The sequence below is a fragment of the Thalia democratica genome, unplaced genomic scaffold (genome assembly GCF_965202585.1).
Source record: "Thalia democratica unplaced genomic scaffold, ktThaDemo2.hap1.1 HAP1_SCAFFOLD_902, whole genome shotgun sequence".
NCBI lineage: Eukaryota > Metazoa > Chordata > Thaliacea > Salpida > Salpidae > Thalia > Thalia democratica.
The window spans coordinates 16773-41905 of record NW_028139849.1 but is presented as its reverse complement, the minus strand read 5'-3'; the positions used below and the strand labels follow the sequence as shown (position 1 = coordinate 41905).

The following is a 25133-nucleotide window of genomic DNA, read 5'->3' as shown; positions in this document are numbered from 1 at the left end:
TAACTATAATTGCCTTAGAATAAAAACATACCGAACAATACTAAGTAAACCTACTATGTCAAAGTGTTTTATTTTTGAATTTAAGCCAAAACAAAAAAAACAGCTGTCTTTATTTTAAAGGCATTTAAAACTCGTGTTTAATATTTATTATATTAAAATAAAAAACAGTTTTAAACAAAATACTAAGAAATTTTTATATAGCAAAACTACTTTGAAAATAAGAAAACGAGCAAAAACTTTTTGTTTAAAATAGGAATGAGCAACGTACGATACGGCCCGAAAAAAGAACTTTATAGTCTGCGACTTAATTTTTGCTTAGAAAATTCTGTGCACACTAAATAAAGTTGAGCAAATTTATATCTAAAAAATCATTAATTGTTAATTTTAGTACAAATGTAATTACTAAGTGATTACTTCATTGAATTTTCTTCTTTTTTTTTCAAATTACACGGGCTGCTAAATTTTTTTGTTTTGGTTCGCAAAATATTTTTTCAATATAATTATTCCATCGACTCTTAGTCTGAACTAATAAATATTTAAACTTTTAAAAGTTAAGAATATTCTCTACTAAAAAAAGTAAACAATTGTTTTTAGTAAAAAAAAGCTATTTTGGGGTCTAGATATTTTGTAGCAAAACAGTTGAAAAAATATAAAGTATGTTTTTGATATGATTTTTTTCTTAAAACTCTTTAATAAAACTATTAAATTTTTTTTATCAAGCAAAGTTCCACAAGAAATTAGACGAAAACACGCGATCATAGAAAAAGTTAAACAAGCTTCGTAATTTTATTTATAATATCATCCAAATAGTATAGAAAAGTGATATTATTATAAACTACAGCAGATTAGGTTTTATGCAAATACTTAGTATCAAACTGTTGCTTTCAGTTGAGCAGGCATGCGTGAATTCCAACTAACTGACAAATAATTTATTTGTCTTGATTCATTTGACGCAAGTTATACAAAGTTTTTTATACAACTTTCACGTCCATTTCGATGTTGATTGAAGGTAGAGAATATGACCCTTCGTTTAGGAAATAAATTTTCAAAGGCTAGCAGTAAGTCTAAAATCTGAAGATCCTGACGAAAAAAGACTCAGTAGTATCTAATGGTCTTGGTAGAGCAAGTTACGAATTCAGCAACATCAGCCGAGATAAGATCTCGTACTATAGTGTTTTTTTTCTTTAAGTTTGCTCTCAGAAGGTTGAAAAGGATGAAATGGCTACCATGAGTTCACGTCCTTGCTTCATCTCAACTTAAATTTTAAATGTAACGTCCGTTTTATTTTTAATGAAAAAACGCTACCGTCAAAATTTGTAGTCAGTTTTGTTCTTTTTTTGTGCAAGAATAATTCACTATGTTAAAAACAAACTATGTTTGATGGTAACATTAAACTTTAAACGCTTTTTAAGATTGAAATTTCTTTTTCTTTTTATAATATATTTCCTTTAAAATATAATAATCAAATCTAAAAAGCTTGTTTTTTTTTGTATAGTAAACTTTAGTTAAAACGTTTAAATAAGTTAACTACTTTAGACCAATTATTATTTTTTCCAGAAACAACTGCATTAAATGAGTGTATTAGAACTTGATTTAAAGTTAAAAAAGTTGAAATATTTTTATGCCTAATATCTGAATTTTAAACATGAATTAATAAAATATCAAACAAATAACTACAATTGCCTTAGAATAAAAACATACCGAACAATACTAAGTAAACCTACTATGTCTAAGTGTTTTATTTTTGAATTTAAGCCAAAACAAAAAAAAAAAACAGTTGTCTTTATTTTAAAGGCATTGAAAACTCGTGTTTAGTTTTTATTATATTAAAATAAAAAACAGTTTTAAAGAAAATACTAAGAAATTTTTATATAGCAAAACTACTCTTATAATAAGAAAACGAGCAAAAACTTTTTGTTTAAAATAGGAATGAGCAACGTACGATACGGCCCGAAAAAAGAACTTTATAGTCTGCGACTTAATTTTTGCTTAGAAAATTTTGTGCACACTAAATAAAGTTGAGCAAATTTATATCTAAAAAATCATTAATTGTTAATTTTAGTACAAATGTGATTACTAAGTGATTACTTCAGTGAATTTTCTTCTTTTTTTTTAAATACACCTCTAAAAAATTATACGGGCTGCTAAATTTTTTTGTTTTGGTTCGCAAAATATTTTTTCAATATAATTATTCCATCGACTCTTAGTCTGAACTAATAAATATTTAAACTTTTAAAAGTCAAGAATATTCTTTACTAAAAAAAGTAAACAATTGTTTTTAGTAAAAAAATGCTATTATGGGGTCTAGATATTTTGTAGCAAAACAGTTAAAAAAATATAAAGTATGTTTTTGAGATAATTTTTCTTAAAAATCTTTATTAAAACTATTATTTTTTTTTTATCAAACAAAGTTCCAAAAGAAATTAGACGAAAACACGTGATCATAGAAAAAGTTAAACAAGCTTCATAAATTTATCTAAAATACCATCCAAATACTATAGAAAAGTGATATTTTTATAAACTACAACAGATTAGGTTTTATGCAAATACTTTAATATCAAACTGTTGCTTTCAGTTGAGCAGACATGCGTGAATTCCCACTAACTGACAAATAATTTCTTTGTCCTGATGCATTTGACGCAAGTTATACAAAGTTTTTTATACAATTTTCACGTCCATTTCAACGATGTTGATTGACGGTAGAGAATATGACCCTTCGTTTAGGAAATAAATTTTCAAAAGCAGTAAGTCCAAAATCTGAAGATCCTGACGAAAAAGACTCAGTAGTATCTAATGGTCTTGGTAAAGCAAGTTACGAGTTCAGCAACATCAGCCGAGATAAGATCTCGTACTATAATGTTTTTTTTCTTTAAATTTGCTCTCAGAAGGTTGAAAAGGTTAAAATGGCTACCATGAGTTCACGTCCTTGCTTCATCTCAACTTAAATTTTAAATGTAAAGTCCGTTTTACTTTTAATGAAAAAACGCTACCGTCAAAATTTATAGTCAGCTTTGTTCTTTTTTTGTGCGAGAATAATTCACTAGGTTAAAAGTTTTAACAATATCGCAAACATTCTATCCCTACTTGCTCGATAGAAAGCTTTCGTAAGGTCAATGATTTCGGTATAGAAAGGCACGTTTTGTTTGTTACACTCTTTTGCAGCTGTCGCACAGAGAAAACTATATTTGCAGTAGAAAGTTTAGATAGTTTAATTTACGACTCTTTCAGCCAGCTTTACAGTCAAGGAAGAATTAAACGTGCACAGCTTTTAGTCACCAGCATAACTTAGATATATTTTAAAATATTGCTTACATTGTTTATTACTTTTTACATCTGGAACTGATTAACTTTTTTTTATTTTAGTGTTTTAAAGTACCTTTAATTTTTTGATCACTAATATGTTTGTTTTTAAACTAATATCATTATTACTGCATTTAAAAATAAATAGAACTACACACTAAAAAAAATCTTAATGTATCTAAAGTAAAAAAACTAATATTTAAACTTTTAACTAAACTCTGTTTTGTTATTAAATTGTAAATTCTTAAGTTAAAAAACAAATATTTTTTAGATTACTATTAAGTTGTACTGCTTTTACTTAAAAAAACAAAGTAACAAAAAAAAACTCTTATAAAAAAAAAACGTTATTAATATCAAAAAATTTAATATTATAAGCGAAATTAAAAAGCTATAAGTATCGAGAAAATAAGATTAAGTAATGATGATTGTATGTTTTAGATCGAAATAAAAAAATACTTAACAAATAAAACAAAAGTTGCAATAAAATAAAGTTGTTTTTTTATTCTGCTCATTTATTCCTTAGATTTAGGAATATATTGTACAAATTAATAATTAGTTAGGTCAATTACATAAGCTTTACGAAAATTATTTGGTTAGAAGAGTATAACTTAATGGACAAAATTGAATAATAAACAATATTAGATGTTTTTTTATACAATTTGGATTCAATAGCTGAAAACAAATAAAGGTAAAATTAATTTTTAACTCTTTATTTAACAAGGGTCTAAAAAAAGGGTTTTAAAACATCAGTTATTTATTTGCTGATTTTACATAATAAGTTTTAAAATAATACACTTAAATTAGCTCAAAAATTGTTTATTTAGTAATGTAATTATTTTCCTAAAAACACTGTTACTTTATATAAGCTCATTACTAAGTAAAAAATTTTTAATTAGTAAATAGACTAACATGAAAACTTTCTTTGTAAGACTGTTTTATTAATTTGACTTATTTTGTTATATGTGTGTTTAATTTTAGCAAAAAGCATAGTACAAAAAATACTTTAAATAATGGAAATTTTCTAATAAATAGCTAACAACTTTTTCAAAAATTTATAAACTTATTGAGTTTTCTACAAAAAAGAGAGTATCAATGTATTTTTTGAATAATGAAAGTCTTTAACAAACCTTAATTTTGTTATACTTTTGTTTACTATACAAAAATTCTTTATCAAAACATTTTATAGTCTTGCAAAATCTTAAGGGTGAAAATTTTATAATGTAATTAATGGTTTATATATATTATTAAGTCTTTTTATTCACATGATATACAAAACCTATTCAATTTACTAACATTGATCTCTTACTTTTAAAAAATCTTTAGTTTTTCTTAAGCTGTAAACCTTGGAAACGTGATCAATTTTTTAGAATTAAGTAAAATCTTTATACTTTATATCAAAAATTACCATTCTAAATATAAAAATATTAGACATACAACGTTTAAAAGTCAAATGTAAGAGATACTCGAAAAATGTTTCAATTTATTATATTAGTCGATGATTATTGATCCAATTCCAGGATTTTCAACTTGTATATAGTCTCCAACGGTTTTTAGTCAACTTGCATATAGTTCTTGTTAAATTTTTTTTTCTACAAACTTGTCAAAAAATACCTAAACCGAGCTCATTTGAAACAATAACATATCAAAATTTAAAATGCATCAACGAAGCTTTACCTATCAATTTCATTATGATTTATGCCCATGTAAAAGTAAACGATTACAAATATACTCGTATGACTTCATTAAAAATGTTTCCATACAGTTATACATGTTGAGACAAATTTGTCGATTACAAAAAGTTAACCGTTATACAGTTAGTTTTGAAAATTGATTTTACCTTTAAGTTTTACTTAAAATTATTTTATTCAAGTTTTTACTGTTTCATAAACAAAAGAGATAATAAAAGAGAAAATCAATTAATTTTAAATTCAGTTTTGAATATTTTTTTTATAAATCAGAAATTTGTTTTTTTTTAGTTTTAAGTATGTTGGTAACACTATTTTGAACTAAATTTCTTAATACAAAGACACTAATTAGATGTTAAAAAAAAGACAATGATATTTAATAAGTATTATTTTGTATATTGTTTACTGTCTATTATATTATAGTTGTTAGAAAATAAATTGAAAAAAACATTCCAGTACATTACACGATTTTGTACAAAGTTCAAGGTTTTTCCAGGTTTTATGGCAAACCTGTTTAAGACTTTTTTTTTCTTTCACAACGATTATTAATAATTCGGCAAACATAATTCTTCAAATTCATAAAATAAATGAAATCTAGCGAGTATTACAACATTTTTAGTATAAAAAAGAACTTTTTAAAGTTTATTTGAAAACTTTTTATGTATTTACTATCTAGTATATATTATTAATTATTCAAGTTTAGGGAACAATTACAACTTAAATAATTACAAAACAAAGCTTTTAAAGATTTTTTTTGTGAAAAATTGTTCTTGAAGAGTAGCATTTTTATTTGAAAATAAAAGACGAAATAAAGAAACTAAAATAATTAAACTTTTTTCTGGCTCTAAAACTTCTTTTAACCAAAAAAATACATCTGAAAAATATACATTTTAGGCACAATTTATTAAAAAAATGTTATGTAATGGATAAATAATATTTAAAAAAATACTAATTGATTTTTATATTATAAAGTCAATACAAATCTTTAAAAATACAAATAGAATTACAAACACTTTAAAAAGCTATTGCACATGCTTAGAAAAGTACAAAAAAAAATACAAATAATATTTTACAATTATTTATCACAACTATAGAATTAAAAAATATATAAAAATACATCCTTAAAACTGTTAAGATATTGGACATAAAGTTTTGATTAACCACTTGGATCATAGACTACAAGGTTTTGGTAGACTGAGCACAAATCATTGAACAATAATATATTACTTGATAAGCCAAACAGTCTAATATTTTGAAAAATAAACTGATGTTAGTATTTTTACTTAGTCTTCTATTTTTTATTAAAACCTCTTTAGTTATGATAAACAATAAACTTACAGCAATATGAAAAAACCTTAAAAATTTTATTTAAAGAAAAATCTCTGTGTAAATAGTAAAAATAAATCATACAAGTTTTTTAGATTAATTAAAAGCTTTTTAACTGATCATAATATTTAAAACATTAAACTAAATTCTACTTTGAATATTAGTGCCTGATATTAGTTATTTGTAAAACACATGTTTTCAGAATTGTAAACTGTTCTCTGTTTGCTTATTTTATAGACTAAATTACAACATTGTAAAATTAAAAATATAAACAAACCTAATAATATTCCAATTTGAGCTGATAACAAAACATGTAAAACTTTATATGTTTCAATTTATATAACATAGTCAAGTTGAAATATGATTTTTTACAGCGAACAATATAAGTTGAAAAGTAATGAATAAATCATTTCAAACGAAACCGGTCTATATAGTCCTGGTAAAACTGACGGTCAACAGTAAAAACTTTATTCACACTATTTTCATATATTCTTAATGATCTTTCATCAACTTTTGGTTCTGGTATCTCAACTGACTTGTAAATCTCATGATTTTTTAAGGTTTTGAAACTGCAGAAAATTGTTATTTTTTGTTTTAGAAGAAAATTAAATCAAGAATATTTTAGAAATTTTCAATATTTTTTTTTTTTGCGTGAAGTTTAATAAAATTAGTTTTTTAACTTTATTTTTATAATTGTAGCAAAAAAAAACTTGCAACAAAATTGAATACATATTTTATTATTTAATTTTTAAATTATAAATCATTACATGTTTTTAAACAAATCTTAAATTATAAAAATGCTATATGAAAATTTAATATTTATCATTACAATAAAACCACTAATTTAGTTTTATTTACGATTAAAATCTGTACTAAATAAAACTATTTATAATACTTTCTAAATTAACTAACCTGTTTTTGTAGTTTTTATTTCTAACATAATCTTCATATAACTTAATATTTTCGGAAGAAACTTTTAAGTCTATTCCATAAAATGCTTTTGAAGTATAACTCTGTTTATAACTTTTTAGTTTTTATGTACTATTTAACACAGAACATATTTACTTTTAAAGTGATAAAATAAAAAATAGCAGTAACATGTTTTGTTTTTCATACTAAATGTAAATATAACTCATAGCAGTAACAAACCTCTAAGGTGGGTTTTTCTAACCAAGGAGCATAAACTTTTTCACAGCTATCTATGTGTTCAGAGTTCTTGGAATCATCAGCACTACTAGAAGTGTAATCACTTGCATAATCTTCAAAACCTTCTAATATATCTGAAGGCTTATCCAAGCTGTATTATCATTATTTATTACTTGGAAAAAAATATTCAAAACTTTTACTAGGGTCTTTAAGTCAGTTTTTATACAAAAAAAAAATAATTTAAATTCTGTACTTGTTATTAGTTTTTAAATTATTATTTTTTCTATAGAGTATAAATGTAAAAAAAAATGTTATTCAGCTACAATAAAAACTAATAAAGTAAGTAAAACTAATTTATAAAAAAAATTTCTTACTACAAATACTGCTTTCTGACTAAACAATTCGTACACAGTAGTTCTTAAACAGTTCTATATAAAACGTAAAACAGCTAATATAAAATACGTTCATAAAAAATGCTTGCACTAAAATGCTCTATCTTTTTTGAACATCATGTACATGACTTACAGGTCTTTGTCATCATTTTGAGTGGAAGATTCAGTTTTGCGTACAATAAATGGATTTAAATCTTCATAACCAGCTTGAATACTTCTATAACAAAACAGCTGTTAAGGTAATAGCTTCAATACGTAATTTTGTTAATATAAAACTATTTTTTTCTAAACGTTTGAACTTAATATTACTTGATATATTTTAAAGCATAAGATTATGTATTAAACAAATATTTGTATTTTTGGGATTTATTCGAACATGCACAACAACTATTTACAAATAAAATGCTTTTAAGAATTTTTATTTGATGAAACTAATTAGATCAGATTTATTGTAACTAAAAATAGTTATCCGCAAGAGTTACTTAATTGAATAATTACAATCCATATTGAAATTAGAATAAAAAAAAAGTTTAATAAGAAATAATTTACTTAAAAGAGTTATCAATTCTCGGCTGGAAAAAAAAAACTTTAAGGAAAAAAAAAAATTTCAGGGTTGCCAAAAGTTTTTTTTAAATTTTTTCCAGGTTTTTTGGTCCATACATATATAAAAGTTAACTTAGGTTAAATAAACGGTCTTAAATAGTATGATGACATTGAAAAAATACTGTAAAACTACTTTAAATATGTTTTTCAATTGAATAATTTTTTATATGAAACAATTTTTTTAAATTCTATACATTAGATTTTTCTTAAACTTATCTTTATTAGTACTTTTCTTTTTACATTTTAATGTATTATAACACATTAAATCAAATACATCAAAGTTTAACAATTTAATTCCATTTAGTCCTTTGTCTTTGATTTGATTTTTTTATATAGTTTCATTTAGTTTTTGCGAGTTTAAACTAGAGATAGTAATAAGATTTACTATTTAAAAAACTTTTCAAATTTTCAAAGCCGGGCATTTTAAAACGAAGAATACTTTAAAACCGGTAGGACTTTTTGTGGGTAGTTTTAAGTATTGGGTACTTTTAATTGCAGCAATTTTGCAATAAAAAGTACCCAATATTTTGATGATGTCATTAACTTTACTTTGGCTTAAACTTTCTTTACAAAAAATAACTGCTGTCCAGGCCTATGTTAAATTCACTTTGTTTATTTTTATAAATATGAAAATAACTATATCTGAAATAAAACAATAAAAGGTAACTAAATATTTCCCTATGTTAACAAAATTATAGAAATATAATTTTCAACCTTGATATTTTTTGTGTAATTTACAATTTTAAATTCAAGCACAAATTAAGCTATTGACTTATTAAATTTTTCTTTTATAGTTTATTGATGAACTTCAGTCATAGAAAAATTTGAACTAGTTGTACATAAGTTATGTACTTCTATAAAAGCTACCTTTTTTTAGTTTGAAATAAAGCTAACAGGGTGGCCATCAAACCTAGATGCTTATGGAAATCTTGGAATGTTGTATAAAATCCTAGAATGACTTGAAATTCTGATCACTTGTTTTTTTTTTAGATAAGTAATTAAGACTTGCATTTAAAAAATATATATCAAATTTAGAAAAATTTAATAAAATTTCAAAAAAACTTTAGGAGTCACCTTGGGTACAGGAAGGGTGTAGATCACTTTTATTACAAGTTGATGTCACTTTATAAATTTTAATCTAAACTACAAGTAACTTTATACAATTTTTTTATATTAAAACAAACTTTTGTTATGTAACATTAAAATAGGAGAGTAAAGTAGGTTTAAAGTGTCATCTTTTTTACTTTTTTTTTTATTAGTAAATATTGAAAGGAATACTTCCTTAAAATTTGAGCAGGGTTGCCAACACACCTGGAATCCAGGAACTTGACAGTTTAAACAAAAACTGGAAAAACCTTGAACTTGTGAAATTAAAAAAATTGAAAAAATTTGGTATTTAAAACAAAATTCACCTAAAAATCTGTAATTTTCAAACTACTTTTACATGTAAAATAATGAAATTTTGATAAAATATAATAACTTAATATTATATGTTTTGGTTTTAAGAAAACAAATAGAGAGATCTCAACTGCTGGAGGAGAAGTAATATATTTATTCTTTCAAAAATTTATTTTACAAACTAAGTTTCGGTCAAAGACCTCTTCAGTGCTTAAATAAATCTAAAAAAAGATATGTGACAGTCATGGAAAATAGCATTTGAACAATTAAATTAAGATAAAAACAAAATATTACTGAAAATTTTTACTTAAGAAACTAAAAAAATCAAATTTTAATATTAAGACTGAGTTTTAGTAGAAGTTTAAACTTTTAGCTAAGTTTTAAAATCAATATAACAACAATAATAATAATAATCAAAGCTGTATGTAGCTTTCTTTTTTCTTCTAGATAATTTACAGACTAAACATTGCTTAAGTAAAAGTGTAATTAATGAAATGAGCTTAAAATTTAATTGAAATTGGTGTAGCTTATTTTAATTGTGACGTAATTATTGAAAATTTGAACAATCTTGTGCTTTTAATCGTTATTAAAATTTAAATTTCCGCTCAAATGCTTTATATGAAAGCTTACAGTTAAAACAAATTTTTACTTTAAAACAAAACAAGTTAAATTATGGTACTAAGTTTGAATTTTTGGCAAAGTTTAAATTCTAGTTAAATTTAAAAATCAAAGAACAACACAAATAAATAAGAATAAGGTTAATAATAATAAGTAGGCTTAAGTTAAGATGCATTTTAATCAAGCTGAATTTTATTGTGACTTGAATATTGTAAATTTAAGTAGTATTGTGCTTATAATAGTTAACAAAATTTTAAAATTTTGCTTGAATAATTTAGAAAAAAAAAAAATATTAACTTTAAGAAAATTATAGTTACAAAAATTAAAAAGCATGCATAAAACCTGTATTACGAGTAATTTAAGTTTTGAAGTGGAGTTTTCGGAAAAGCGGGCAGGAATAAAAGAGTGCGAACTTAGTACCATAATTTAACTTGTTTTGTTTTAAGGTAAAAATTTGTTTTAACTGTAAGCTTTCATATAAAGCATTTGAGCGGAAATTTAAATTTTAATAACGATTAAAAGCACAAGATTGTTCAAATTTTCAATAATTACGTCACAATTAAAATAAGCTACACCAATTTCAATTAAATTTTAAGCTCATTTCATTAATTACACTTTTACTTAAGCAATGTTTAGTCTGTAAATTATCTAGAAGAAAAAAGAAAGCTACATACAGCTTTGATTATTATTATTATTGTTGTTACATTGATTTTAAAACTTAGCTAAAAGTTTAAACTTCTACTAAAACTCAGTCTTAATATTAAAATTTGATTTGTTTAGTTTCTTAAGTAAAAATTTTCAGTAATATTTTGTTTTTATCTTAATTTAATTGTTCAAATGCTATTTTCCATGACTGTCACATATCTTTTTTTAGATTTATTTAAGCACTGACGAGGTCTTTGACCGAAACTTAGTTGTAAAATAAATTTTTGAAAGAATAAATATATAATAACTTAAAGTCATCAATAAACTATAAAAGAAAAATTTAATAAGTCAGTAGCTTAATTTGTGCTTGAATTTAAAATTGTAACTTACACAAAAAATGTCAAGGTTCAAAATTTTATTTCTATAATTTTGTTAACATAGGGAAATATTTAGTTACCTTCTATTGTTTTATTTCAGATATAGTTATTTTCATATTTAGAAAAATAAACAAAGTGAATTTATCATAGGCCTGGACAGCAGTTTTGTTTTGTTAAGAAAGTTTAAGCCTCAAAAGTACCCAATTTTTAAAAGTTAATGACATCATCAAAATATTGGGTACTTTTTATTGCAAAATTGCTGCAATTAAAAGTACCCAATATTTAAAACTACCCATGAAAAGTCCTACCCCTTTAAAACTTTATTTATAATTACGTCATAATATGCTTTTTTAAAACTTTTTATATGCAGAAAATTTTGAATTAATTCATTTCTCATACAATAGCCTACTGAACACGAATTTTTTTGAAAGTACTTTAGGCAATATAACAAGTACTTATAACTTTGTAGATTTTTTTGTAAAATAAAAAAAAACTTTTTATCTAAAACGATTCTTCTTAATCGAAATTTTGTTACTTTATATGTAAAAATCGGTTAAAACTCTAGGTATTTTAGTGATTTTTATTTGAAACTCCTTTCTTTTTTTTTTTTAATTTCTTAAATTCCACGTTTTTTATGCCTAAATTGTCAAATTCGAAGTTTATCCATGATTCCAGGTGTCTTGGCAACCCTGTTTTTTTATATATTACTAAGTGCATAGCACTAAAACTCAGTAGTGTAGTAGTCTGAATAAACATCATTAGAATAAAATAAAGGTACCAGGATCTGAAAAACTTGCTGTAATTTTTAAAATTACCCTTAGTTTATAATTGTCTGATAATTCAAGAGTTATAAGAAAAAAAGTAAATCAAAACGTAAGAAAACTTAGTTGGGCAGTGAAACTCAAAGTAATATTCACGTATAGACTACTATAAGAATTAATCATGGTATGATCAACCCTTATGTTAAACTTGAGATTGTCTCACGGCATACGAAAGTCCATGCTTCTGCTCTGCTGACTTTCGCCGATGTTTTTGTTGATTGTACAGACTACTATTGAGACCTGGTAGCAAAGGCTCTGATGTCCAAGCATAAAAGCACAATTATGTTTCTTTTAGAATTAACACTAGCTGCTCTACTTAATATTTCAGTGCATATTCATAACTCATGTATTTCCTCTTTACTTTAACAAAAATGAGTTACAACTACTTATATAACAGTTTAACATATATATCACTTTTAAGTATATTCGTAACTTAAATTGTAAGCACTATATGCTTCTTCTCCGAGAGACTTTGAAAAAAGAAGAAAGTTTACTGTAGCATAATACTATATAAGGCCGAGTGCGGCTTGAAAGTGGCAGTCTTTTGGTACATTTCTGCTTTCAGAGTTATAAAGCTTTCAGCGTAGTTACAATAACTGGGTTGCACTTGCAGGTTCATTCATTATTCGACTTTGCTCTGACTTCAGTAAGAATCACCGAGAACTTAAAATAAACGCTAATACATCTAGTGAAAAGTGCCGTGCAAGCAAACCGTCGAGCTCTGACTTGCACGTGTGTGAATGTTTTTTTATCGCTTTATAGTTATTTGTAAAATAAATTTTGAGTGCTGAATATCTGTTTTATAGTATTATCGGTATTACGTAGATATGTAAAATTTATGTTATTAGTACTAGTGTATCGTAATTAATTCTATATTAAAATTGTACAGTTAGTTTTACATCAAGATTGCTCAGACTAAGTTAAACAATTACTTTCTAGTCTATATTAAGACTATATATAAAGTTGTATTTTAAATTACTATAGCCTAAGCCAAATAAGTACTTTTTGGCCTAATTTAAAAGCATACATTAAACTATATCTTAAGACCACTAGTTTGAATTTAATTGTTTTTCTTGGTTTTAAGCTATGAGTCTTAATATTGAAAAACCTAAGATTGTTAATCGACTAGTTATTAGTTCTCTGCTATCAGACGAATAGCAGAGAGTTACAAAATATTTGTAAGCAAACACGCTTTTAATGTGATAATTCATCATAAAGTTTATTTCTTCAGTAAATTTAATCAAAATATAAATTGAAATCAACATATAAATAAAAGAACAATAACTTTTGTTTTTTGAAATAAGTTCATAGTCTTATGGCATGAGTAGTTATGCGGTATATCTACTTAAAAGCAATTTTAATACCAAATTAAAGCAAACCTAGATCTTGTGTTATCCATTTTTATTAAAAAGCAATCATCAAAAGAAGTCAATTTAGAAGTTTTATGAAATTCATCAAACCAATCAGTGCAATCAGAACAGCAAAATTGTAACTTTGTAGGTGGCATTTCTAACATGCGACCTAAAAATTTTCAGTTTCTTTTAAAATTTTGTTGTTCAAGTTGTATTAAAACTAATCACATATAGTAATCAAAAATACACCTATTTCGCAACAGCTTTATCTAAACAATGTTAAAGAAAAACTTGAAGTAATATGTATAGAAAAATTATGAAATTGCTAATTCTTATTATTATCAAAGCTTTGTCATCTTAAACTTAAGATTTTTTACTATTCCATTCACTAAAGTTCTACTAGAATCTAATTTCAACAAATGGGTAAGCACATTTTTTTTTTAAATATCAAAGTCGACTGCAAACCAATAGCGGTTGGTAAAGGATAGTTGTTTGATGATTTCCACCAATGAGAAGGATTGCATTTGTTCGACTGGTTTGTGTTGTGCAGGTACTCATCAGTTGTCATTTCCCACAGATGGGGCATGTTGACTCCACTGTCCGGCGAAGGAGGCTTGTAAACTCCCAAAAACAAATTTATTGCCGCCTAAAGTAAATGTATTCACAAGAAAATTTTAGTTTCTCATCTCTAAATAAAACAAATTTGACTTTTGTATGCGAAAAAAGCTTATCAAAGTATATGGAATAGAATAAAAATTTAAAGAAATTTTAAATTAAAACTTTATCTTAGCTTGTAATTTATGAATTTTAATTTCATTTAAACCTGCTTGTCTGCATCTGAGAAAGTATTGCTGTAGTAACGAGATAAAGTAGTCACTATATCTCTAGAATGTGAAGACCATGGGTTAGCAATGCGACGATATGATTGGATTGTGTGGACCAATAAGGACCCTCCGTACTGTAATGCTATTATGTTTCCATGAATCTCAAACATTTGGCAAAACATTCTGAAACAAAACAGTGCGTCTTTATTGGAGCAACTATTTTTACTTAGAAATGTTAAGTAGATGATAAGTACTAAAAATTTTAACTAATGTTTACATATACTAATTCAAATAAAGTATTGTCATGTAAACTAATTTACTTACTTAATATATTTTTTATTTAATCGAAAAATGATGGTGTTTAAATACTTAAAGTAAAAAGCTTGAATAAGAGCTAACCGCATAGCATCAGTGTCAAAATGCAGATGAATTTTGTCGATGACGCCTAATGAAAATAACTGATATGCCAATGCACATTTAGCTGCTACTATTTGCGCGCTGTTGGTTCTATCAAGGCAGTCGACACAATTACTTCTTAGAACTCCCGTCTGAATTCTGCATCCTTCTGCAACAACCCCGCCTAATTTCATCCATCTGTCACGATTATATTGTTTAATTTTGTGGTCTTTGAATTGTCTTATAAAAAAAAATTGTAGTCCTATACAACTTCTGCATTTTTTATTTTTTACTATTTTGAAGAAAAGTAAAAAAATAAAAAACTACAACTTTTTAAAATTATAGCTTAAAAAAATATGATAGATTTTTTTGTACACACTAGTTAATGTAAGCACCGGCAAAACAATCTTAAAATAAGCCATAAAATACAGAATAAAAACGGATTAGTGTAATTTAAAGAACTCTAAGAATTATTTCTGATATAAAAATATTTTTATTAACTTGGGGTTATTGGTCCGTCCGTCATCTGGCAAAACAAGATCTGGTTTGGAATGAAAAAATCCAGTCTTCTGTATTGACCTTTCTGCTATTTTTTCTAATCGATCGACAACATCTACGTTTGTTCCTTTTAACAAATGGGCCATGTCCACAGCATTGTACTTTAGTTTTTTTGTATTTAAAAATAATTTACATTTATAGGTTTGTCAAAAATAACTTTACTCTTGTGTTTTACAATAAAATTCTTCTTGTTCAAAATATATGACGTTTTAATTGTTAAACAATTTATCATAGCTTAAATATATAATATTTAAATAGACAAGATGAAATAATACTGATACTATAAGCCAAAATCTAAGAAAAAAATTATTTATACGTATAACAACGAGCTTACAACTAAACAAATTAAATTTAAAACCATTGCCATTTAAGCATGACAAACTAGTTCATCTTCTTTTAAACTTTGTAATTTTTTTTAAGCTTCATAAATACACATTAATAGTAATAACATTAAGATAAGTTATTATTCTACAGGAAAGAGCTGTACTGAAAGGAGCAAATATGATAATCAATGAGACAATTTTAAATTCAGAGTTTATTACTTAACACTGTGTTTCATGCGTTTAGGCATTGAACACATTTAATATTGAGTTTTCAAAATGTGATCATTGCTAAAGCACATGAAACACAGTGTTAAGTAATAATTAAAATTGTCTCATTGACGTATAAATACACATTATATATACAGGGTTGCCACTCGTTTTTTCAAAAAATTTTCCAGATTTTCCAAATTTCTTCAAGGTTTTTTAAGGTACACATTTTTGAGTCTATTTTTAGTTTCAAGTTAAGTTTAAGGTAAGAAACTGTGTTAAATAACATAAAAACATTGAAAAGATACTGTAAAGCTACTTTAAATATGTTTTTTACTAAAAAAAAATTTTGATGATGACAAAAATTTCTTATTTATATGATAGATTTTTTAAGTCAAATCAAAATTTTACTATTGAAAATGTGAAAATTGTTTAAATTCCAGGTTTTCCAGTTTTTTTTCAAAATTTCTCAAATTCCAGGTATTTCCAGGTTTTTTTGCCTAAGTTGTCAAATTCCAGGTTTTCAAGGTTTTTCCAGGTAAAAGGGCAACCCTGTATATATATATATATATATAAGATGTAACGTTATAAGGCGTTAAATCCTGGAGATCCTGATAAGCTAAGCTTATCGGAATGTATATCACAGATGTTCTTGTGCTAAAACTTTATTTCAACTAACGGCGTTTCACTGCTCTCAAATAAATTTAAGAACAGATCTACGGAGTCTCAAAAAGCTCTAAGAATAGTCTATTCTAAGAATAGTCTATTCTTAGAGCTTTTTGAGACTCCGTAGATCTGTTCTTAAATTTATTTGAGAGCAGTGAAACGCCGTTAGTTGAAATAAAGTTTTAGCACAAGAACATCTGTGATATATATATATATGTATATAAAATAAGGTTAATGTTTAAACTTAAATACTTTCAACTGAGCCCACTTGAAGGGCTTTTAAATAATTTATTCAAATGGCGATTTTTAAAAATTCTGGAACATATGTTTCACAAAGCTTTAATTTTTCATAAAGCTTTGATCATCAGCCAGTTAAATTCAAAATACAAAGCACTGTACTAAACAAAGATACAAAAGTTATGCAAAAAAACAAAAAACATTAATCAAGATTAATCAAGTCACATAATCAAAGGATTTTAAACAAAAGTAATTCAATCAAAAATCAGTGTAATTGCGCCGGTGGCTGTAAATACAATTTTGAAGGGGGGCAATTTCCGGTCAGAGAACATTATTTACAAGGCAACAGTTAACTCTGACCTTGAAAAGAAGTTCTACATCGGCCTATGCTCCACTCAATTCAGATTTCGGTATGCCAACCATAAAAAATCCTTTAAAGGTGGTGTATACGAAAATGAAACTGAGCTTTCGAAGTATGTTTGCGGCCTTAAGCGCAAAAAAATTGATTTTAAATTAACTTGGGAGGTGATAAAAAGAGCACAGCCAATAGCAGATGGTAACAACCCTGTTTGTAGGCTGTGCTTAAAAGAATCAACAGCCGTTATGTATGCGTTAAAAAAGGAAGGTTGTTTAAATAAGAGAAGCAAATTTATATCGTCTTGTCGACATATAAAAAAGCTTCTCTTAAACACAACAAATTTTGAAGCATTTTATAGTCAATTAACTGTTGTTTTCGTTAATTTTAGTTGTTTAATTAGTTAGAGGGTAGATCGATTTTTGTACTGAATATTTGTAATGTACAATATTACGTCATACTGTTTTTTGTTTTTTTGCATAACTTTTGTATCTTTGTTTAGTACAGTGCTTTGTATTTTGAATTTAACTGGCTGATGATCAAAGCTTTATGAAAAATTAAAGCTTTGTGAAACATATGTTCCAGAATTTTTAAAATCGCCATTTGAATAAATTATATATATATATATATAGAAAGTTTTATTCAAAGATGAAAAAACGAGAAGAACTCAAGTTTCGTGATTACTCACTCATCAGCTTCAAAACAAGTTTAAAATAAAGCACAAAACAAAATCACTAATGAAGGTAAAAAATTTTTGCATAAATAGATTATGACGTAATTTTGAAACTATCAAAAATCGTGCAAAACGGCTTGTGCAAAAACTAATCTACCAACAGACAATAAACTAGCGAAAATTCATATAACTTCAGTGAGTAATTACATATTAGGACAGATAATTGGAAGAGATAAAGATAAAATTAAGATGCAAATTGAAATTTAGGTTATTTTAAGATGAAATTAAAACTTGTTAAACTTTAAAAGCGACTTTTTTATATGTCTACAAGACGATACAAACTCGCTTCTTTTGTTCAAACATCTTTTGTCTTTCAGTGCATATACAACGGCTGATGCTTCTTTGAGACACAGCCTACATATCGGGCTATTGCCGTCGGCTATAGGCTGTGCTCTTTTTATAACTTCCCAGGATATTTCGTAGTCATATTTCGTGGGAAGTTATAAAAAGAGCACAGCCTATAGCCGACGGCAATAGCCCGATATGTAGGCTGTGTCTCAAAGAAGCATCAGCCGTTGTATATGCACTGAAAGACAAAAGATGTTTGAACAAAAGAAGCGAGTTTGTATCGTCTTGTAGACATATAAAAAAGTCGCTTTTAAAGTTTAACAAGTTTTAATTTCATCTTAAAATAACCTAAATTTCAATTTGCATCTTAATTTTATCTTTATCTCTTCCAATTATCTGTCCTAATATGTAATTACTCACTGAAGTTATATGAATTTTCGCTAGTTTATTGTCTGTTGGTAGATTAGTTTTTGCACAAGCCGTTTTGCACGATTTTTGATAGTTTCAAAATTACGTCATAATCTATTTATGCAAAAATTTTTTACCTTCATTAGTGATTTTGTTTTGTGCTTTATTTTAAACTTGTTTTGAAGCTGATGAGTGAGTAATCACGAAACTTGAGTTCTTCTCGTTTTTTCATCTTTGAATAAAACTTTTTATTAACAAAGCCCTCAAGGTGGGCTCAGTGTGAAAAATTTAATTTATTAAGTTAAATAACTTAACTATATATATATATATATATATATATACATACATTTTTTAAAAGTAAATTAGAAAATAGAGAAGCCCTCCACAAGTATTTGCGGAAAAACATTAAATTTAAAAACTAACCTAAATCAAGCTTTAAACAAACAAATACTTTTGTTTTTTGTGTTAACATTTTTCTAGCTGCTTTTTATATAAATTTTAACGTTTACACAAATTTAATGTGTCTACTATAAAACTAATTAACTAAATGACGTGAAAATTCCTAAAAATTTCAGTTTAATTTGTGAGCGTTTTGATTTATGTTTTTATTTATTAAATAAAATTACTGATGAAGTTCTTGATAATCATAAAAACTAAAGTAAGTTGAGGTGTTATAGATTAAGATCTCACTTACATAAATTTGGTAGTCACTTCTTACAAACTGATTTAAAAATTCAACTGAAGTTTTATACTCTTGTCCAAGCATTGATTCTCTTGCATTTTTATCTCTTTTCTGTTTAAAATAAATTTATATGGAAAATAATCAAGAATTTTTGCTTATAGCATAAAAAATCATTTAAGACGTTAAATAAGTAAAAAAAATTTAAACCTTATGCCTTTATATTTGTAGAATTTTCAAAATAATTGGAAATTACTTAGTTGTATGCACATCTGAAGTAAAACTATAATTAAAAAATATAATTTTGTTTACACTAATTTATTTATTTATTTTAGATTAAAAATTTTAAAAACCTTAACAAGGTCAAGTACAGTAACTGGAGCGCCATATCGTTGCATCAACTCAGAAAAATGAAGCCCGGTGGATTGTGCATAAGCATTGTCGGATGTCACTATTTAATTGGTTGTTTATAAGAAAAGTTTCAACTACATCAATTAAAATAAATGTTGTGTGCTTTATAATTAAATTTAAATATGTATACATTTTTTAAGCATTTCATACTCAATAAATACTATAATAGTTTTTTAAACAACTAATTAGTTTTACTAAAAAATTTTTGTTATTTATTTAAAAACATAACAATGATTAATCAGTTTAACAGCAAAATTAAAAAACTAAATTGATAAACAAAATAATTAGGATTATGACAGCTTTAAATAAAAATAAAAATAAAAACAACTAAAAGAGCTTAAAGTTTTAAAACTGTATTAGATAAAACTTAATTTACCAAACATTAAATTTCTTTTACAGCTAATTATTTTACAAAAAATCAACTTTTTGTTATACTTTATTATTAGCTGTGTTTTTTTTATCGCTGACTTTAATAAAGTTTTTACAAAATAGCTTACAAAATTATGATTGAACACGTTATCAATGTAAACAAATTTCATTATAAACATACAACAAATAGGAGGTTTAGCAGGAACTACATTGGCAGTTATGTCTTGACTCCAGTGCAGCGGAATGCTGCCTCTGTGTTGAACATATGAAGTCATGACACTCGTACTCAATGAGGTCATAATACTTTTGCTTACTATCTGCTCTGTTTCAACATCGTTTGCCACTTCTCCCTTATGATTTTAAATCTTATATTTCTTAAAGGATTTACTCTAATGATATAATTAGCCGTTACCTTTTAGCTTAAGTTTAATAAAGAAAATTGCTATAAAAATATTTTAGAATAAAGTCAGCTACCAATTTTAAGAAAGCTCCTTTTTTTTAAATTAAACCAGTACATAAATTGGTCAGTGTAGAAAACTTGTTTTAATAAAATCAATGAACATTTCGTATTAAATACACAAACTTTGAGTGATATAAAAAGTTGAGATAATATTGAAACAAAATACTTTATTATTACAGCCTCTTTTTAAAAATCGAGTTCCAGCAAATTTGTTGGACCTTCTTGCAATAAGCGTAACATAGCATTTTTCAACGCCAAAATCTATACCTATAGAGAAAATGCCTAAAATCATTCTTCAAGTGACCACTTTCAAAACAAAACTTTTTTTTTATGACAAAAGAAAAATAAATAACTGCTAGTACATATAGGTAAAATATTATATTTTAGTCAAATTAAAAATTTATAATTTGATGACTTACATGATTGATTTATATACCCGTGTATAACGTCAATTTTCCAAAGATGATTTATGTTGTTTGATGTTAGTTTATACTGCAAATAATCATTCCATACAAACCGCCTTTGTGGACCACTACCCTTTTCATTGTCACTGTTTAGAATATTTTCTTAAGATACTTCATAGAACATAAAAATATTTAAAGTAAAAAAATCATGTAATAAATACAAATGCTATAATTTTTGACATTAGAAATTTTTTTAAATTTACATTGCACTATTTCTTCAAAATCTACTTACAACTATAAATAATTAAATACAAATAAATATATATTATATGACACCATCGATATGTTGTCAACCATGTACCTAAATCCATCAACAAAATGTTTACAACTATATCTAAAAATGCGAGCTCTTTGAGCAGAGCGAAACAGCACTACCAGGAAGCTTTAGTTAAAGGAGGTCACAAGCACAATTTGAAATATAACGCTGGTAACGATAAAAAGACCAAAAGGAAAAATATCCTGTACATCACGCCACCATTTTGTTTGTCCATAGAGACAAAAATCGGCAAACAGTTCTTGGAAATTGTTAGTCAAAACTTTGGCCCAACGCACCCGTACCATAAAATTTTCAACAGAAAACTGTTAAAAATTTCGCCGTCGTGCATGCGAAACATGAAGAGCTAGATAATGTCTCATATTCGTAATTGTTAAAAGATAAGGCAGAGGAACGAAAGCAATGCAACTGCAGAAATAAATGCATGGTGGATGGCAACTGTTTATTAACAAATGTTTTTATATAGAGTGACGGTAATAACAAAAGAGAAAAATAGGTAGTATGTTGGCTCATCAGGTTTATCGTTTAAACGTAGGTAAACGCTGCATAAATGTTCTGTTAACATCAGTAAATAGACTAAAAACTACGCTTTCGAAATACATTTGGGATTTGAAAAATAAAAATAAATATTTTAGCATTTAGTGGGAAATTTTAGCACGAACAAATAACAAATTCAACATGGCAGAACTTTCTGCAATATGGAAAAACACGAGATCTCAAAATTAAACTGAAATCCAGCTTTAAATAAACGAAATGAACTTTTTAGCAATTGTAAACATTTTTCAAGCTTTTATTTTAAATAATTTAGAACCGTTATGTAAACTTAGAGTGTCTTATATTTTATTATGGTTTATATAGTGATGTAACAATCCTTAAAGTTTTTTGATTAATCTAATGTACATTTTGATTTATGTTTTAAGATATTATTATAAGAAAGAAACTGAAGAGCTGTTTTGTCTGACAGAATAGTGAAACAATTGTGTTTGTAAAACCTAATGTTTTATTAATATACAGAAAATCAGATCCATATGCTTGACAAATGAACAGTTCAGAATTATTTAATACAGTTTAAACGTTAAAAATATGGTAATTCTACTATTAAATGGAAATTTCTAATACTAAATGTTAATGTTGTCTTTTTTTAGGCATTACAACAAACCAGTGATTTAGAAGTAATTTTTACTGTTATAATGTTTATAAAATTTAACTGTATCAAAAAAGTAAAATAATTAAAATTTGTTCATACCTTTTTCTACCAATTCCACAAACGCTACAGCTTTCTCCTAAATTTTAAATATATTGTTTATTTTTAAATCTATACAGTTTATCTAATCTTGGTAACTTACCATTTGGGTCTCTCCATGTTTTTTTCAGCTAAAAATTGTTATTTTACACACCAGATATTATATAAAAAAAGAATAGGGAAAATAAAAATTGATATATGAAGTATAACTAACTTCTGTGTTACTTAGCAGTCCAGGCATACCATTATCAACTTTACTTTCCGTAGTTTTGCTTCTAAGTTTTTTTACATACTTACTTCAAATAAGTTTTAAAAATCTACTTATTTTGAGAAGTACAACACACTAAGTTTTTAACTTAAGTTTAAGTATATAGTTTATTTTTTCAAAATTTTAATCAATAACTTAAGTTCCGGTCAAAGACCTTGTCAGTACTTACATTAAAACCTAGAAATATTTGCTTAACAACCATAAAAAATAGTATATTTTTTCTTTCAAGACTTTATTATGCACTAAATTTTATTTGAAATACAATACAAATCAAACGTTAATCTTAAGGTAAAATGTATGGTAAAATGTTATTAAGTTTCTGCTTAGTAATTAATAGCCGAAAAGGATTTAAAAGGAATAATGTTAGTAAAAATACCTAGATATAGGCTATTTTTTTAATCTTGTTAGCCCTTAATTTTTTTTTATAATGACAGTTGTTAGTAGTATAAGAGCTATAAGTTAAAATATATTCTAGTGTGTTTTATTTGAATTATGGCGTAGCTATCAAAAAATTTTTAAATAAATGTTTGAAATAACTATGAAAACTTGAAATTTTGCTTGAATGATTTTAGCTAGTTTCTTTTTTACTTTTTTAGTTGGCTGAAAATAGTTACTACATAAAAACTTTTTTAAGACATATAAAAAACCAATACTACAGAAAACTTAAGAACTAAGTTTTGAAGTGTAGTTTTTTGAAGTGGGGGCAGAAATAGAAGAGTTTCATCATTTCTTTAGGTTACCTCTTCTGTCCTCTTTGGCAATTGCCTTTTATAAGTACACAATATTGTGCAAATTTTTGGCTTCACCATTATGATGGATTTTTTCTCAGTCTATTTTAAAGTTAATATAGTTATTTTTAAGTTTTCAGATGTATTTCAATAGTTCTGTGGCGTTTTCCTTGTAACTTTAAAAATAAATGGCTGTACCATCTTTTTTTTAATGTGCCACCCGTTGAGCCCAATTTTTTTTTTAATTCCCTTGCCGAGTTTATTGCCGCTTTGTATAAGACATTTTTGACTGGGCATTTGTTATGGAGGGGACATTAATTTTTTGCTCGGCAGTTGCAAAGCGTTTCGTTTTCTTTATTGCTTTTAGATTTTAAGTATTTTGGTTATGTTTTTGAATTAACTTATTAATGTTGCTCATGCAGCTTTATAATATTTTACAACTATTTCTATTTATTATTATGTTTAGCTTGTGACCTTCTTTTAAGTTTTTATCTATTAGTTGCAATAAAGCTTTATATATTTGGGTTCTTACCGACTGGCAGTAAAGTGGGTCGAAATAGATCGTATTTCTGTTCGTGCTTTTTTTTTTTTGTTTTGATTGTTTTGGTCATTTGAGTATTTATAAGCTAATGTTTGAAATTAAAGTTAATTATTGCATTTTGGTATCCAGTTATGGATTATTTGAAAACTTCTTGGTTTTTTTATAGTCTGTTGTGTCTTTTTTTGTTCATTTTCGGGTGTTCTTTTTGATAATTGACGGATGGTTCGAATAATTGTTAATATACTCAAAGCTGAAGTTTTATTTATTTTTTGTAAGGTTTGAATAGAGGAAACAGCACAGCCATATCAAATACATCTGGAAACTTAAAAATAACAATATTAAGTTTAAAATAGACTGGGAAATAATCGATCATATTAGTAAAGCCAAAAACCAGCACAATATTTGTAGTACTTGTATACTTATAAAAGTCGCGATTGCCAAGCCAACAGAAGGGATAACCTAAAGAAACGATACGAACTATTCTATTTCTGCCCCCACTTCACTAAAACTACACTACAAAATGTAATTCTTAAGTTGTCCGTAATGTTGGTTCTATGTATGTTCTAAAAAAGTTTTTATGTAGCTACTATTAAGAGCAAACTAAAAAAGTTGAAATAAAAATAACTAAAATCATTCAAGCTAAATTTCAAATTTTTATAGTTATTACAATTATTTTTTTTTAACTTTTGAGGCTATGTCATAATTTAAATTAACCACATTAGAATATATCTTAACTTATAAATCTTGTACTACTAACAACTATAATTTTTTTAAACAATGCTGATTTTTAAAAGCTAACAAGATGAAAAAATAAGCCTAAATTTAGGTTTTTATTATTTTTGACTTTATTTATATCTTTTTCGAATAACAATTACTAAACAGAAACTTAACAGTATTTTACCATACATTCAACTTTAAGATTAAAATTTGATTTGTTTTGTTCTTTATGAACAGATTTGTTTATGTTTAATGTTTTAGTTTTGTTTACATACTATTTTCCATGACTGTTAAACACATCTTTCTAAATTTTAATGTAAG

General features: G+C 25.7%; 1 protein-coding gene across 1 annotated transcript in view; it reads right to left on the bottom strand.

Moving 5' to 3' along the window:
* Positions 1–6717: 6717 nt before the first annotated feature.
* The window catches only part of LOC145847374 (polyphosphoinositide phosphatase-like), a 33514-nt gene continuing 15098 nt past the window's right edge, over positions 6718–25133 (bottom strand). The window contains exons 6-22 of the mRNA XM_082953585.1: positions 22773–22833; positions 22662–22689; positions 22562–22598; positions 20997–21127; positions 20744–20844; positions 20299–20467; positions 19691–19788; positions 19353–19451; positions 15385–15542; positions 14887–15081; positions 14487–14670; positions 14129–14309; positions 13691–13832; positions 7983–8066; positions 7461–7608; positions 7224–7324; positions 6718–6880 (exon numbers count right to left, since the gene is read on the bottom strand). Coding sequence (XP_082809711.1) covers positions 6718–6880; positions 7224–7324; positions 7461–7608; positions 7983–8066; positions 13691–13832; positions 14129–14309; positions 14487–14670; positions 14887–15081; positions 15385–15542; positions 19353–19451; positions 19691–19788; positions 20299–20467; positions 20744–20844; positions 20997–21127; positions 22562–22598; positions 22662–22689; positions 22773–22833 — 2080 coding nt within the window. The remainder of the gene's footprint in view (positions 6881–7223; positions 7325–7460; positions 7609–7982; positions 8067–13690; positions 13833–14128; positions 14310–14486; positions 14671–14886; positions 15082–15384; positions 15543–19352; positions 19452–19690; positions 19789–20298; positions 20468–20743; positions 20845–20996; positions 21128–22561; positions 22599–22661; positions 22690–22772; positions 22834–25133) is intronic.